The 16,496-nt window shown below is 39.6% G+C and overlaps 1 protein-coding gene across 1 annotated transcript; it reads right to left on the bottom strand.

The window, feature by feature from the left end:
* Positions 1–828: 828 nt before the first annotated feature.
* On the bottom strand, positions 829–14,197 carry msraa (methionine sulfoxide reductase Aa). Its single transcript, XM_088324456.1, has 5 exons — positions 13,898–14,197; positions 8,098–8,166; positions 7,788–8,012; positions 5,721–5,827; positions 829–1,196 (listed from the first exon to the last, which is right to left on the bottom strand). Exons 1-5 carry the CDS (start codon positions 14,037–14,039, stop codon positions 1,026–1,028), a joined length of 714 nt encoding a protein of 237 aa, XP_088180582.1. The 5' UTR covers positions 14,040–14,197; the 3' UTR covers positions 829–1,025.
* Positions 14,198–16,496: the final 2,299 nt, after the last annotated feature.

Genomic DNA, 16,496 nt, shown 5'->3' with positions numbered 1-16,496 from the left:
TCTTCTTCGTTCTCTTTAATCATACTAGTCCGGCCCCCGACAGAATGTTTGTTCTATCGTGTGGCCCCCAAGTTAAAATGAGTTTGACACCCCTGACTTAAAGGGACAGTGTGTATTATTGGCCCCAACTTATGAAACTGTAAATGCGAATAAAAACGTGATTTCAGTTGTTCTACTTTTGGGAACAATCTTAGAAAATTCATAAAATTTAAATAAAATACTAAGTGTGGGTCAAGGTCAACAGGAGGGTTGAATGCTTACAAAACAAATAAAATATCGTATGAATGCTTTTAAATACTTGAGATTGTTTTGACTTATTTTACATAACATGAGCCTTACCTTGAGGTAGCTGTCATAATTGTCCGTCATCTTGCTTCTGCGGGTGTCCGAAACCCCCCAAAAGGCCAGGTCCAAAAAATGAGAAGAATGGTTCCTTTTACTCACTTTGAGTCTTCGTGGTTTGTATTCTTCCTTGTGTGTTTTAACACTCGTTTTTGGCTGCCGGACGAAATACAGCAACATCTAGTGGTCAAAGAATACATACTGTTCTTTTAACTTTCATATTAAGGCCCTTTTTATAACAGAATTGACACTTAAACTATCACCCTGAGGGCCAAAAGTTTAAGACTGCGCCTTAATCATTTTAGTTATAAACATTTTATAGAAATATGACTCTGTGGTTGAATAAAGTTCAATGGCCTTTTTATGTTAATGACAGTAAAAGGCAAAATTTTGAAAAAAAAATGGAGACGTTCCTTTGTTACCCTCTAGTGGCGAGAAGTGGTATCTTCCGACCAGGCGCTGAAACAAAACGACTCGGAATAAAAACACAGTATCTCGTTTTTATAATTAATTTGCACAGTAAAGGAAATCATTTCTCAAACTACAATTGCACCCGGATGAATATTACATGAGCAAATTTGCGTTTTGACGATATTGATACTTTAAAAAAATCAAATAAAAACAGCTCTTATCTCAAAAAGCTTGTCATGGGGGTATGATTTTCCTCGGCTGTGATTGGCCGTCTATTCTTTCTGCTGAATTCCTATTGGACAGGAGACTCCGGTCCCGCCCAGGCCGCAGTAACCTCCCGGGTTCTTGCTGAGGTATTGTTGGTGGTAGTCTTCAGCGTAGTAAAATGGTTTCCCTTCTGCGATTTCTGTTGTGATGGTCCCGAAACCTTCTTTGGTCAAGACCTGCACCAGAGCATACGGATTGGGTTATAACAGAGGAGATAAGTGGACACATACATCCCCTCCAACCCAAAAGTGAAGTTGCGAAAATCCTAACCTTCATTAAACGCACCCTACAGGATTTCCATCAGACCTGGCAACCCTTTTTATTACAGATTGACACTCTGAAGTTTGATATAGATAAGAGTTTTTGTAGTATTTTGGTAGTATTTCTGTAGTAGTATTTCCTGAGAAGTTTTGGAGTGTTTCCGTAGTAGTATATTTGTAGTATTTCTTTGGTAGTCGTCTCATATTTCTGTGGTAAGTATTTTTGGAGTATTTCTCCAGAAGTTTTAGAGTATTCCCATACTATTTTTTCTCCCCGAGTTTTTGTTTAAAAGTTTTGGAGTATTTCCGTAGTGGTATTTTTGTAGTATTTCTTTAGAAGTTTTGGAGTATTTACGTAGTAGTATTTTTGGATAATTTCTTTAGAAGTTTTTTAGTTTTTCCGTAGCAGTATTTTTGTAGTATTTTTTTTTAGAAATTTTGTAGTATTTCTGTAGTGGTATTTTTGGAGTGTTTCCGTAGTAGTATTTTTGGATCATTTCTTTAGAAGTTTTTTAGTATTTCCGTAGCAGTATTTTTGTAGTATTTTTTTTTTAGAAATTTTGTAGTATTTCTGTAGTGGTATTTTTGGAGTATTTCCGTAGTAGTATTTTTGGATCATTTCTTTAGAAGTTTAGTATTTCCGCAGTATTTTTTTTTATAAGTTTTGGAGTATTTCTGTAGTGGTATTTTTGTAGTATTTCATTAGAAGTTTTTGAGTATTTCCGTAGTAATATTTTTGTGGTAATTTTTTAGAAGTTTTGGAGTATTCACGTAGTAGTATTTTTGGATCATTTCTTTAGAAGTTTTTTAGTATTTCCGTAGCAGTATTTTTGTTGTAGTATTTTATTTTTTATTTTTAGAAATTTTGGATTATTTCTGTAGTGGTATTTTTGTAGTATTTCATTAGACGTTTTGGAGTATTTCCGTAGTAGTATTATTGGATCATTTCTTTAGAATTTTTTTTTGTATTTCCGCAGTAGTATTTTTTGGGGGAAGTTTTGGAGTATTTCTGTAGTGGTATTTTTGTAGTATTTCATTAGAAGTTTTGGAGTATTTCCGTAGTAGTATTTTTGGACAATTTCATTAGAAGGTTTGGAGTATTTCCGTAGTGGTATTTTTGTAGTATTTCTGTAGTAGTATTTTCTTAGTATTTCATTAGAAGTTTTGGAGTATTTCTGTAGCAGTATTTTTATAGTATTGCTTTAGAAGTTTGAGTATTTTGTAGTAGTATTTTTTTGGGTATTTCTTTAGATGTTTTGTCGTGTTTCTGTAGTAGTATTTTTGTCGTACTTCTTTAGATGTTTTATCGTGTTTCCGTAGTAGTGTTTTTGTCGTATTTCTTTAGAAGTTTTGGAGTATTTCTGTAGTGGTATTTTTGTAGTATTTCATTAGAAATTTTGGAGTATTTCTGTAGTAGTATTTATGTAGGATTTCCTTAGAAGTTTTGGAGTATTTCCATAGTAGTATTTTTGTAATATTCTTTTTTGAAGTTTTGGAGTGTTTCCATAATAGTGTTTATGTAGAATTTCCTTAGAAGTTTTGGAGTATTTCCATAGTAGTATTTCATTAGATGTTTTGGAGTATTTCAGTAGTAGTATTTTTTTAGTATTTCATTCGATGTTTTGGAGTATTTCCGTAGTAGTATTTTTGTAATATTTCTTCAGTCGTCATGTCATTTTTCTGTAGTAGTACTTTGGTCGTATTTCTGTAGAAGTTTTTTGGTAGTATTTCTTTAAAGGTTTTGTAGTGTTTTCGTAGTAGCATTTTTTGTAGTACGTATTTGTTTAGAATTTTGAGTATCTCGGTACTAGTTTTTTTTCCCGAAATTTTCTTTAAAAGTTTTGGAGTATTTCTGTAGTAGTATTTTTGTCGTATTTCTTTAGTAGAAAAGGGAGAAGGGGTAAAAAGAAAGAAAAAAGCAAGAGAACATGAAGGGGAAAAAAACAAATAAAGAAGGAAAGAAAGAAGGATATAATAAAAAGAAGAAAGGAGCCGGCTGCCGTTGAACTTTTCATAGAGACAGCTCAAAGAGCCGCTAAGTACGCCAACCACACTACTGAAATTCCTTGTGTATGACACAATTAGGAACCGACATCTCCTCGAAAACCATCTCAGGCCCTGATTTTGACATGCTCGTGTTATCCGAATCAGACTCTCTTGTTACCCAGCCGTTATAACCCGATCGGGCCTTCCCTTGCATAGTCAACTCTAAACGGAACAGTTTTTTTGAAAGGGAGCAAAGAATGACACCGACACGAGCGGGTATTAAATATGTAATTGGAAGCTTTTAGGAAGATTTCCGCGTGTTAGTTTTGCAAGTGACATTAGCAGGGGACAGATTTAGGACCCAGATGGTTTGGCAAGAGTGTGCTTGTGAGCTCTTATTTGCTTCGGGCCAACTGCTCTCATGGACACACACGCGATATAGGAGGGAGAGAGGAGGTTTTTTTTTTGTTTGTTTTTTTTAGATGATTTGGAGAGAAAATACAAAAAAAAGCAAATGGAGATGTTCGCCAAGGACATCACCTCTCCTCTTGGTGACGAGTACTGTAAGGTGTTATGAACGGAGGTGGGTAGTAACGGAGTTCCATTTACTTGAGTACGTTTAAGGAAATACTCCTAGAAGTACTTTTCAAACCCTATTCTTTTACTTCTACTTAAGTTTGTGAAGAAAAAACAGTACTTTTACTCCGCTACAGTAGTTAAGTACGCGTCTGTCTGTCTCCGCTAAGGTGTATTTATTTGGACGCAGAGCTCTGCCAGGCTCTACCATGTTCAACCAATCAAACGTAGCAGCCTCGTCACGTGACTCTATTCCACTTCAGAGGGGGATGGAAAATGTCGCTGAGCAAGAGTGACTATGAAAACACAGATGACTTTTTTTCGGGATGTCGAAAAATATCCCAACGTTGCCAGATTTTGTGTTGTGTGCACCTTTAGTGCTTCTTTCCGCCGCTACCAGTGTGTGGTGGTGCTGTGAGAAGTCACCCAGCACCCACCCCGAGGAATCTGCTTCTTCTTCCTAGTTCTATACTGTATCTCCAGCGCGCTAAGAACTTTGACATTTTTATTGTTTGATATCTCGTGCATCCATTCAATATGGTTGGTGTAAAGCAGGGGTTGGAAACCTTTTTGACTCAAAGAGCCATAAAAGCAAAATATATTAATTTTATTTAGGGAAAGAGCCACACCATATATTATGAGACAAATTTACTAAATTATTAAACCCGCGCCCCAGACAAAAGCTTAGTCTTCAGCACATTTATTTTTGATGATTTGATAAAAATGATGAAAAAAGAATAATGGCAGAGCCCGCTTTCCAAAATCAACAAACATACCACTTTAAACTTGTCTCTTTCTTTCAATGACCCTTTTTTTCCCTAAATATTGTTTTCAAAACCAGATGCAAGCAGTTATTTTGTAAAAACGTCTCAACATTCTGCAAACAGGAAGCCTGATGTGTTTACTTTTGGCGCAGGCGGCGTAGGGCGAGAGATGGGAGGGAGAGCTTGCTCTTTTTGCATAGCTCCACCCATCCTTCCCACTCACCCAATCAAATAACTTTAAATAATCTTCCGGTGTTTTGGCGTATTTACAGTTTGTTCTGTGGATTCATCAAAAAGTATCTGAACATTGAACACAGATTATATAGTGAGATTTTATATAAAGGATTCTTTAGCGTTGTACAGCCAAAACGAGTTTTTTTGTGTGACACCTTGACTGTAAATTGTAGTGAAAAACGTGCCCTATATATTCTGCGAAGTACTGCTTCTTAGTTAGTTTTGGTTTGGCTGTGCGTGTATCTGAACAGGAATAATGGCTCAAGTTTTGAACGAGATGGAGAAAATTTGCATGCAATCAATGTTGTCTATGAGCCACAAGTACTCAAAGAAAGGTACTCTCTTTTCCACCCCCTTTCTCCCACTCTGTCTCTATCTCTTTCACTCTCTGTGTCTCTCTTTTTCTCTTCCTTTGTTGCTCTTTGTCTCTTTCGCTTCTCTGTGTCTTTTAATCTTTTGACCTCTTTGCTCCAACTTCCTTTTTCCTTTTCTCTCTTCATACCCTTCACGCTTTATTTTCTCTCCTCCTGTCTTTCTATTTCTCTTTGGATTTCTTTCTTCCTCTCCCTTTCTTTTCCCCCTCTCTCACGACTTTTTATCTTTTGTTTCTCCCTCTCCTTTTTTTTTCTTTTTTTGTCCTGCCCTCTGTCCTTTCCCCTTTCTCGTTCTCTTATTTCTTTATCTCTCTTTTTCTTTCTCTTTAATCTACTCGTCCGGCCCCCGACAGAATGTTTGTTCTATCGTGTGGCCCCCCGAGTTAAAATGAGTTTGACACCCCTGTTCTAAAACATGGAAATTGTGAGGAAATCGCATCGTTTTTAGCGAAAAAAAATCGATAGCTATATCAATCACACAATCGCCACGGCAACAGCGTGCGTACCTTCTGGTATTGATCTCGGGACGCTAGCGCCCCCTCAAGCTGCTGCGGGGCGCAGGCGTAGATCACCGAGCGGTATGGCGTGCCCACGTCGTTGCCCTGGCGCATACCTAAAACGGTTCGGCAATGCCGAGAGAAGCACAAGAGAGAAATGATTACCGTGTCGATGACCTGCAGTTTTAAATATGTCCACCGGATGCCGCTAAAGCCAGGTGCCACTCACAAAGCCAACCACCCACTGTAGCTGTATTTGCTCACAACCGTTTATCAATCAGAGAACATTTGAAGTAACACCCATTCCGTTGTTAATTTTACTTAACATAAAAGTCAGGGACGCGATGTTTCAGGCAATAGAATGTCTCTCTTGAACTCAACATTTGCAAGAAAACGATGCTTTTTATCCCCGGTGATCGGAAATGATCGGTTAGCACCTGCATTAAAAAAAAAACACACAAAATCAATAATAACTGCGTAGTGAAAAGGGTGGGTTGAAAATGGTAAGTTTGTATTCTTCCTTGTGCTTTTGAGCACTTTTTTTGGTCGCATGGCACAATAGTGCTCCACATGACCGTGCAGACTTAAAAAAGATGTGTATTATTTAGCACCTCCTAGTGGTAAGAAAAATAATATTGATTCAGGGTTCCCTGGATTTTACCATTCGGATTCAAGACTTTTTAAGACCTTTCCAAGACCATATCCGATGACCAATTTGTGAGTTCACTAATTGTGGAGTTATTAGCTCTAACACTCAGATAAGACTTGTGTACAAATTTTAAGACCTTATTTTGCGGTTAACAAATGTAAGACTTTCGGAGCAAGTCCGGTAGCCGGGACGGGAGAACGAAGCGTGATCAGGGATCAATACAGGAAACGGGACAGAATCAGCCAGGTTACGGGTAGCCGGGACAGGAGAAAGGAGTGTGGCTCGGGGATCGATACAGGAAACGGGGGACGGAATCAGGCAGGATACGGGTAGCCGGGACAGGAGAACGGAGAGTGGATCGAGGATCGATACAGGAAACGGGACGGAGTCACGCAGGATACGGGTAGCCGAGACAGGTGAACAGAGTGAGGATCGGGGATCGATACAGGAAACGGGACGGAATCAGGCAGGTTACAGGTAGCCAGGACAGGAGAAAGGAGCGTGGATCAGGGATCGATACAGGAAACAGGGGACGTCAGGCAGGATACGGGTAGCCGAGACAGGTGAACAGAGCAAGGATTGGGGATCGATACAGAAACAGAGGATGGAATCAGGCAGGATACGGGTAGCCGGGACAGGAGAAAGGTGCGTGGATCGGGGATCGATACAGGAAACAGGGGACGGATTCAGGCAGGATACGGATAGCCGAGACAGGTGAACAGAGCGAGGATCGGGGATCGATAGAGGAAACAGGGGACGGAATCAGGCAGGATACAGGTAGCCGCGACAGGGGAACAGAGCGAGGATCGGGGATCGATACAGGAAACGGGACGGAATCAGGCAGGTTACGGGTAGCCAGGACAGGAGAAAGGAGCGTGGATCAGGGATCGATACAGGAAACAGGGGACGGAGTCAGGCAGGATACGGGTAGCCGAGACAGGTGAACGGAGCGAGAATCGGGGATTGATACAGGAAACAGGGGACGGAATCAGGGAGGATACAGGTAGCCGAGACAGGAGAACGGAGCGTGGATCGGGGATCGATACAGGATACAGGTCGGAATCAAAACGGGAGCCAGAGTCAAAAGTGCTTGCCTTGCATGCGCTGAGGTAGGTTGACAAGGAGTGAACGAGAATGACGTGCTTAAATAGGAGGGATATTTAGGGAACGAGTGGCAGCTGGGGCTAAAAGTGAGCGCAGGTGAGGGCAACTAACAAATCGTGACATTTTGTTCCCTCGAAAATTGTTAACTTTGTATTGTTTATTTGACTGTTTTCATGCCATTTTTGTTTATAATGCAATGCTAAATAGGAAGGCGTTTCAAGAAGGTTTGTATTATTCCTTTTCGGTCGCACGACACAATACGGCGACATCTAGTGGGAAAATATTACAAATTGAGCGTTTGACGTCAGGTAAAGGTACAATACCTTGCGTTGGGTTGTGGCTTTCCCAGAAGACCTTGAGCAGACTTGCAAAGGAGACCTGGTCCGGGTGAAAGACCACCCGGACCACCTCGGCGTGGCCCGTCAAGCCTGTGCACACTTCCTCGTAGGAGGGGTTAGGTGTGTACCCCCCAGCATAGCCCACCTGAGTGGAATAAACGCCCTTCTGGCGCCAAAACTTCCTCTCTGCGCCCCAGAAACAACCCATTCCTGTGAGGAAAGATCGTATTTCAATATTAACGAATGAAAGGTCTCCGATATAAGGTCTAGAGATCTACGACTCAAAGACACTCACCGAAAATTGCCATTTCTGTGTTTTCTGGGAACGGAGGCGTGGTTCTGTTGCCGTTGACGTCATGTTTGGCTGAGGGGGTGATGAGTTTATAGTTTAGTAGACACTCAAAATTAAGAGAGAAGACATCAATGGATTTTGAATTTGCAAGGAGAACATGAAAAGACAAGAATAATCCTCAAGATAGATCATGTTTGTGTGAGGGAGTGATTGATTTATAGTTTAGTAAACACTCAAAATAAGGAGAGAAGGCAACGGCGGATATTGAATTTGCAAGGAGAACAAAAGAAGGGAATCCTCAAGAAACGTCATATCTGGCTGAGGGAGTGATGAGTTTATAGTTTAGTAGACACTCAAAATTAAGAGAGAAGACATCAATAGATTTTGAATTTGCAGGGAAAACTGGAAATGACGGTACAAAAACGCTCAAGATACAGTACATTATGTTTGATTGAGGGAGTGATAAGTTTAGTAGACACTCAAAAAAAGGAGAGAAGGCATCGGTGGATATTGAATTTAAGGAGAACAAGAGAAGACAAGAAAAATTAGAGCTGATTTTGAATTTGAAAAGAGAAGAGGACTGTACTGTACAAAACCCTTCAAAGAACATATGTAGCTGAGGAAGTTATAGGTTTATAGTTTAAATAATAAGAAAAGATATCACTAGAAAGAAAGAAATCCAATGAGAAATTGAAAGAGAGATAGAGAGAAGGAGAGAATAGAGGAAAGAGAAAGGTAGAAAGACAGAATGGGAAAGCAAGAGAGATAGAGAAAAAAAGAGAGAAAGAAGAGAGTGCAAAAGGTTAAAAAGACACAGAGAAAGAGACAAAGAGGAACAAAGAAAGAAAAAGAGAGATAGAGAGTGAAAGAAAGATAGGGAGTGAGAGAAAAAGGGAGGAAGAGAGAGAGAGTGAGAAAAGAGAGAAAGAAATACAACTACAGCGTCTTTGTGAGAGGCACCTGGCTTTGGCGACGACATCTGGACATATTTCAACCTGCAGCTCGTTTTTCTCTCGCGCTTCTTTTGTGTTTTGTAGCACTTGTTTTCAGTCGCACTACGCAATCCAGTCACGTCTAGTGGTCAAATCATATGCACTGTCCCTTTAAGCATGGTCACTGTGTCCATTTTGTTTGTCCAATGCAAAATAAAGTCATGTTTTTGGTGATTATGTATACTATTTCTGGGGGAATTACTAACTTCACAAGACAATATGTATGTTTTATAATGTGTAATATATCCTTCTTGTTATGGAAACACGCTGAGGATATTTCTTATAGTGTGATGGCGTGTGCGTGCATCCGTCCTTGCAATAATAAGCTTATCAAAAAGTAATGACGAATGCTTTATGACACACGCACACACGCCAGCCATTAGTGCCGCTCTATTTCCGTCCGGAATCGACCAATCGCCATCGAGCAGCGCTCAGACTCCCTTTTGTTTCCGAAGGCTTAACTCCCCAAGATCAGGGGTGTCGAACGTTTGGCCCGCGGACCGGACGGGGCCCCGTTAAGGGTTTTGAGCCTGACCGCGAGACGACTCTGTGAGAAGCACGGGAGAAAAACGAGCGGTGGTTTTATATAGGTCTTCTGGATGTCACTTTTCATATTCTCTTTTTTTTTGCGCTTTCTGTTTTTTTCCTACCTCATGCTTTGTCTCTTTGTTTTGCTCTCTCCTTCTCTGTCCCTTTTTTCTTTCTCACTCCCCTCTCACTTTTTTCTCTTTCTCTCATGCTTTTTATATTTCTCTTGTTTTTTTCTTTCGCTTGCTCTCTTTTTTTACTCTTCTCTTATGTTCTTTTTTCTCCATCTCTTTCTCTCGCTGTCTCCCTCTCTCTACCCTTTTCTATTTCCTTGTTTCTTTTTTATAGTCATCTCTTTTTCCTCTCTCTTTTCTCTCACAATCTTCGTTTCTCTCTTCAACTTTCCCTTTATTCTATCTTACTCCACCTCTTTATACCTCTTTTCCTTTACTTCTCTCATGTTTTTGACACCATCTTTTTTATTTCCTCCCCCTTGTTCTCTCTTTTTTCTCTATTACTTTGTCTCTCATGCTTTTATCTTGCTTTCTTTTCATTTTCTCTCTTCCCCTCTCTTTGTCTCATTCTCTTTCTCTCTACCCTTCTCTCCTTTCCCTTCTTTTGCTTACATTATGGTCTTCTCTCTCTCTCTTATTCTTCTCTCTCGCAATCTTTGCTTCTCCCTTTCTTTAATCTCTTAATCCCTCTCTTTCTCTTTACCTCCCTCATGTTTTTACTCCCTCTTTATTTTTTTCTCCCTCTTGTTCTCTCTCTTTCCCCTCTTACTTTCCTTCTTATGCTTTTGTCTTTTTCTTTCTTTTTCTTTTTCTCTCATTCTCTCCCCTCTCTTTGTTTCACTCTCATCTTATCTCTCTACCCTTCTTTCTCGAACTTTATAGAGCTCCCCCTCTCCTTTTCCATCTCTCTTTTCTCTCACAAACTTTTTTTCTCCATTTTCTTCTATCTCTTTATACCTCTTTCTTTTTATTTCTCTCTCATGTTTTGACTCTTTATTTCTCCCTCTTTTATCTCTATTACTCTCGTGCTTTTGTCTTTCCCTTTCTTTTTCATTTTCTCTCTTGTTCTCCGTCTCCTCTCTTTGTCTCACTTTCTCCTCATCTCTCTAACCTTTCCTTTTTCTTCCTTCTCTTACTTTATAGTCTTCTCTCTCACTTTTCTCTCTCGCAATCTGTTTCCCCCTTTATTCTATCTTACTCTTTAGTTCTCTTTCATGCTTTATCCCGCTCTTTTTTTTGCCCTCTCTCTCTTTTTGCACTGTTACCTTCTCACTCAAGCTTTTGTCTTTCCCTTTCTTTTTCATTTTCTCTCGTTTTCCCTCTCCTCCTCTCTTCGTCACACTCTCCTTATCTCTCTCCCCTTTTCCTTCCTTCTCTAACTTTATGGTCTTTGCTGTCACTTTTCTCTCTCGCTATCTTCATTTCTCCCTTTCTTCTCTCTCTTTCTCTTTACTTCTCTCTCATGCTTTGTTTTCCCCTCTTTTTTCTCCCTCTCGTTCTCTCTCTTTTTTCTGTTATTTTTCTCTCTCAAGCTTTTGTTTTTCCCTTTCTTTTTCATTTTCTCTCTTCTTTTCCCTCTCCTCCTCTCTTTGTCTCACTCTCTCCAACCTTCTCTCTTTTTCCTTCTTTCTCTAACTTTATACTACTTTTCTTTATAGTATTTCTTATTCTGTCATGCCTTTGTCTTTCTCTTTCTTTTTCTTAGTCTCTCTCTCTCTCTCCCCTTTCTTTGTCTCATGCTCTCCTTATCTCTCTACCCTTCTGTTTTTCCTTCCTTCTCTTACTTTTTAGTCTTCTCTCTCACAATCTTTCTTTCCCCCTTTCTTCTATCTCTTTACCTTTACTTCTCTTTCATGCTTTATCCCCCTTTTTTCTCCTTCTTGTTATTTCTCTTTTTTCTCTATTACTTTGTTTCTCACACTTTTGTCTTTCCCTTTCTTTTTCATTTTCTCTCGTTCTCCCTCCCCTCTTTGTCTCACTCTCTCCTCATCTCTCCATCCTTCTTTCTTTTTCCTTTATTCTCTTACATTATAGTCTTTCCTCTCACTTTTCTCTCTCGCAATCTTTGTTTCTCCCTTTCTTCTCTCTCTTTCTCTGTCATGCTTTGTCTTCCCCTCTTTTTTCTCCCTCTCTTTCATTCTCTTTTTTCTTTCTTTCTCACGCTTTTGTCTTTCCCTTTCTTTTTCTTTTTCTCTCGTTCTCCCTCCCCTCTTTGTCTCACTCTCTCCTCATCTCTCCATCCTTCTTTCTTTTTCCTTCATTCTCTTACTTTATAGTCTTTCCTCTCACGCAATCTTTGTTTCTCCCTTTCTTCTCTCTCTCTGTCATACTTTGTCTTCCCCTCTTTTTTCTCCCTCTCTTTCATTCTCTTTTTTCTTTCTTTCTCACGCTTGTCTTTACCTTTCTTTTTCTTTTTCTCTCGTTTTCCCTCTCCTCTCTTTGTCACACTCTCCTTATCTCTCTCCCCTTTTCCTGTGCAAAAGGCAGGAGCGTATAAATGGCTGCTTTTGTGTTGCGGCCCCTTGCATGCCAGCGCCCGTCTATTGATGGCGCGCCAACACTCAGCACGGCCACTCCTGCTGAAGTGGGCAGCGCCGCCGTGCCAACGCCGACGGCTGCCGGAGGAGAAAGCTGTGACACGCGCCCGTTTCTCATCCCGGCTACTAAAAATAAAGACTGCGGGCTTTAAAACGGGGGCGTCGCACACATTTGGGAGCTCGGGGGCCACAAAACTCTCTCGGGGTGGGGACAGAATAGTGGATTGGGGAAAGAAGAAGAAGAGTGTGAAGAAAGGAGAGAGAGAAAAAGAGTGAAAATAAGACAGAGAGTAAGGGGGGAAAAATAAAAAGAAAGAGAAAGCAATCAAAAAAAGAAAAAAGAAAGAAGGAAAAAAGAAAATTGAGAAAGAGAAAGAAAAAATAAAAGAAAGCAAGAAACAGAAAAAAAGAAAAAAGACAATGAAAGAAAGACCAAAAGAAAAAAAGACAGAAAGAAAAGCAGAAAAAACGAAAGAAAGACAGAAAGAAAGACCGACAGACATAAAATAGAAAGAAAGAAAAGAAAAAAGAAAGAGGAAAAAAAGACAGAAAGAAAGACAGAAAGAAAGACCGAAAGAAAGACAGAAAAAAAAGAAAGAGAAGGGAAAAAAAAGAAATGAAAACAAAAAAGGAAAAGAAAGAAAAGGAAAAATGAAAAAAAAAGATAGAAAGAAAAAAAGGAAAAAGGAAATCAAGAAAGGGAAATTCACTAAAATAATGGGCAAGGGATAGATAGAAATTTAACGAGAAAAAGATAAATGGAAAAAAAGAAAAGGAAAACAGAAAGAAGACAGACAAAGAGAAAAGGGGCAAGAACAGGGGAAAGTGAGAAATAAAGGAAATAAGGAAGAGACAAGGAAGAAAAAAAAAGAGAAAGAAAACAAGAGAAAGATAACAAGAGAGAGAAATAAGGGAAAAAATAGAAATTAAAAAAGAGAAAGAGAGGGACAAACCAAGAAAGAAAGAAAGACACACATAGAAAGAGAGAAAAACAGAACAAAAGAGAAAGGCAGAGAAAGAATGAGAAAAAGAAAGAGAAAAAAAAATCAAAAGAAAAATAGGAAGGCAGAAAGAATGAAAAGGAAAGAGATAATAAGAAAGACAGAAAGAGAAAGAAAGCAGGAGACAGAAAGGCATAACAATAACATTGTAGCATTCCTTTTCGATTGCACTTCACAATACAGCAACATCTAGTGGTCATATTTTGTTTTCTTTCTTTCACTCTCTTACACACTGTCCCTTTAATGCCTCTGCTCTCCACTTCCTAGCTGCTTTGAGAGGTGGTAAATTGATAGACCAGACCTCATCGTTGGAAATTAACGCTTTTACTACGATTGACTGCGTGTTACTTAGCAATATTAAACAAAAATAAACATATATAATTTATACTTTTATGTTCCTCTAATCTTCGACAACTTCGTAAAATATGTCGTTGACGAGGAAGTAAACAGAGCTAGCGCATGCGCAGTACTGTCAAAAACAAAACTTAAAATCTAACATAATTCTTATAATTCGTATAAAAACAATTACTTTATGTCTAACGACTACATCGTCAAAATTAACTCATTTTCACCCAAAATGGACAAAAATCATGTCGTCATAACGAAACTAGCGTGCTAAAGCTAACCCAACGCAGACTAACCGGAGACTTGCTAACATGCTAAAGCTAACCCCAATGAGAACTAACCGGAGACTTGCTAACATGCTAAAGCTAACCCCAATGAGAACTCACCGGAGACTTTCATGGCTTCGCTCCGGCCGGCTAGCGCCCTGTCCGGGTTTGGCATCTGTGTCTTGGAGCTCATGTCTCCCATCCGTCTGTTGGCCAAATGTCGCCAAATAAGATTAAGTCTGGAGGCGGACGAGAAGACCATCGAACAAGAAGTCCAGTTAGCCACTTAGCTACGTAACATCCACCTGCTTACCTACGCTTGTGTAACAACACACGTAACATATTTTTACACAACAATTAGCGTTACAAGACATTAAAACACTCCTCCAATTGTTGAATAATGTCCTCTTCTGTTATTTCCAAATCAAAATGACGCATATAATCTCATTATTAATTCGCTTTTTTTACATCGGAGGTCTCAAACTCCGTTTATTTGGGTTTTCCACAATAAACTTCTGATAAAAACATACCTCTCTTATATATCGATTTTTAAAATTCCATAAACTAAATAGCATTAAAAGAAATAATAATATGAAAATTAATCGATCAGCAATGAGCGGATCCATAATTCACAAGGACTGCGCTTAAAGGGACAGTGTGTATTATTTTTGTGCCTCGTAGTGTTCGTTATTAAAAATAGTGATTTAGATAATTGCAATGCTACGTTAATTATCTCATAAATGGGCAATTTTTTAAATTATCTAGGGTTGGTTGAGTTTCACCTACAGCAGGGGTGTCAAACTCATTTTAACTCGGGGGGGGGGGGGGGGGGGGGGGCACACGATAGAACAAACATTCTGTCGGGGGCCGGACTAGTAGATAAGAGAAAGGAAAAGAGATGAAGAAATAGGACAAAGAGGGAGGGAAAAGGAGAGAGGATGGGACAAAGAAAGAAAAATAGGGACAGAGGGAGAGAGCGTGAGAAACAAAAGAGATGAAAAGAGAAGTCGGGAGAAAGGGGGAAAGAAAGGGATAGGAAGAAAGAAATCCAAAGAGAAATAGAAAGACAAAAGGAGAGAAAAGAAAGCGCTAAGGGTAGGAAGAGAAAGAGAAAAGGAAACAAGGAAGTTAGAGCAAAAGAAGTTAAAAAGACACAGAGAGAGAGAAAAAGAAAGAAAGAAAGAGATTGAGAGAGAAATAAATGCAAGTACAGTGTCTTTGCTCGAGGCACCTGGCTTTGGCAACATCAAGTGGACATATTTCAACCTGCAGCTTGTTTTTCTCTTGCGCTTCTCTGAGTGTTGTCTCGCGGGCCGGATTCAATCCCTCAGCGGGCCTGACTTGGCCCGCGGGCCGCCTGTTTGACACCTGTGATCTAGGGTGATATTACAAAAATTGTCCGCCATCTTGCTGCTACGGCTACCGGAAAAATGAAAACCAAACGTAAGGCTAAGCAAAAAAAAACTCTTTTGAGTCTCTGTTACTTAGACTCTTACTTGTGATTTTATAGCACTTCTTTCCGGTTGCATAACATTATATAGCGACATCTAGTGGTGAAATATTACACCATGTCCCTTAGAAGCCACAATGTGTAACATTTGACCACTAGGTGGCTCTGTGGTGCCTAATGCGAGCACATCATGGCAACATCCTGCTGGACAAAAATAGGGATTCCACATCTTTTACAAAAAAAGAACATGTTCTTTTGCCTAATATCAAATACCAATGATATTTTTGTACCACTAGGAGGCACTAAATATTGGACCCTGACAATTGGACCCTAATAACTAGTTTATGACCCCTGATTTAGAATTTTTTATACACGCAATTTTGGGCGGCAAGTATCGATATTCACTGAAAGAGTACCATGGATCGTATCGATACCACCCTCTTGGGATCGATACAGTCTTCCCATTTGAACGATTTGCAATTGAAGTGTTTTAGCTGTCTTGTTGAGATTGTTGGACAGTATTTAATATCTATTTCTTATACAGTGGTACTTCTACTTACCATTTTGATTCGTTCTGGGAGTAGCTTTGTAACCTGAAACATTTGTAAGTAGAGACGTCTTTTGAATGTAAAAGCGCTAATCCGTTACAAGCCCTGCAAAAAGTATATTTAAAAAAAAATCATACAAGAGCATCAGAACATAAAACAAATACATATTAAAAATGGCTTACCCCAGATTAAGCATAAAACGAGAGGCACATGATGTAAATAACAAAGTATAAAGGAAATTTTAAAAATACCGTTCTGCCTCGCGTTTCTTGAAAAACTGTTCCAATGACGTCTGCTTTTGCCGGCTTTTGACAGTCTGTCGGAAATACGCGAGGCAGAAGTCAAAATGAGGAATGGCCCGACCTTTCAATCCTTTTCAAGATAATTCCTTTCCACAAATTCTGAGACTTTTCCCAATTTTTTTTAAATTTGGAATGATCCTGGTCATCTCTGAACTCTGCCTGCACAATGTGTCATTTCTGGCTCTTTTTGGGAGATTGATTCAGAGGAGGGGATTCCCAGCCCCCTCGCTCAACCCAACTGAGGTGTTGGGAGTCATTAGGTGACCAAACCCCCCAATTCCAACCCCTAATGCTGAACGCCAAGCAGGGAGGCAACGGGTACCAATGTTTAAGTCTTAGGTATGACTCGGCCGAGGCTTGAACAACAACCTCCCAGTCTCGGGGCGGGCGTCATACCCCCAAGGCTGGTTACCTTTCTA

Source organism: Urocampus carinirostris, chromosome 20, assembly GCF_059441175.1.
Source record: "Urocampus carinirostris isolate Australia breed hairy pipefish chromosome 20, RoL_Ucar_1.0, whole genome shotgun sequence".
Classification (NCBI taxonomy): Eukaryota; Metazoa; Chordata; class Actinopteri; order Syngnathiformes; family Syngnathidae; genus Urocampus; species Urocampus carinirostris.
Note: the sequence above shows the minus strand (reverse complement) of the source record. Positions and strands in the feature narration are given on the sequence as shown.

Bases quoted from the DNA above. Each gene is read 5' to 3' on its own strand.
- msraa (XM_088324456.1), bottom strand. From the start codon at position 14,039: ATGGTCTTCTCGTCCGCCTCCAGACTTAATCTTATTTGGCGACATTTG. The intron at 8,167-13,897 runs GTGAGTTCTCAT...TCACCCCCTCAG, and splicing joins CGAAGCCATGAAAGTCTCCG to CCAAACATGACGTCAACGGC. The intron at 8,013-8,097 runs GTGAGTGTCTTT...CTTTCCTCACAG, and splicing joins CACAGAAATGGCAATTTTCG to GAATGGGTTGTTTCTGGGGC.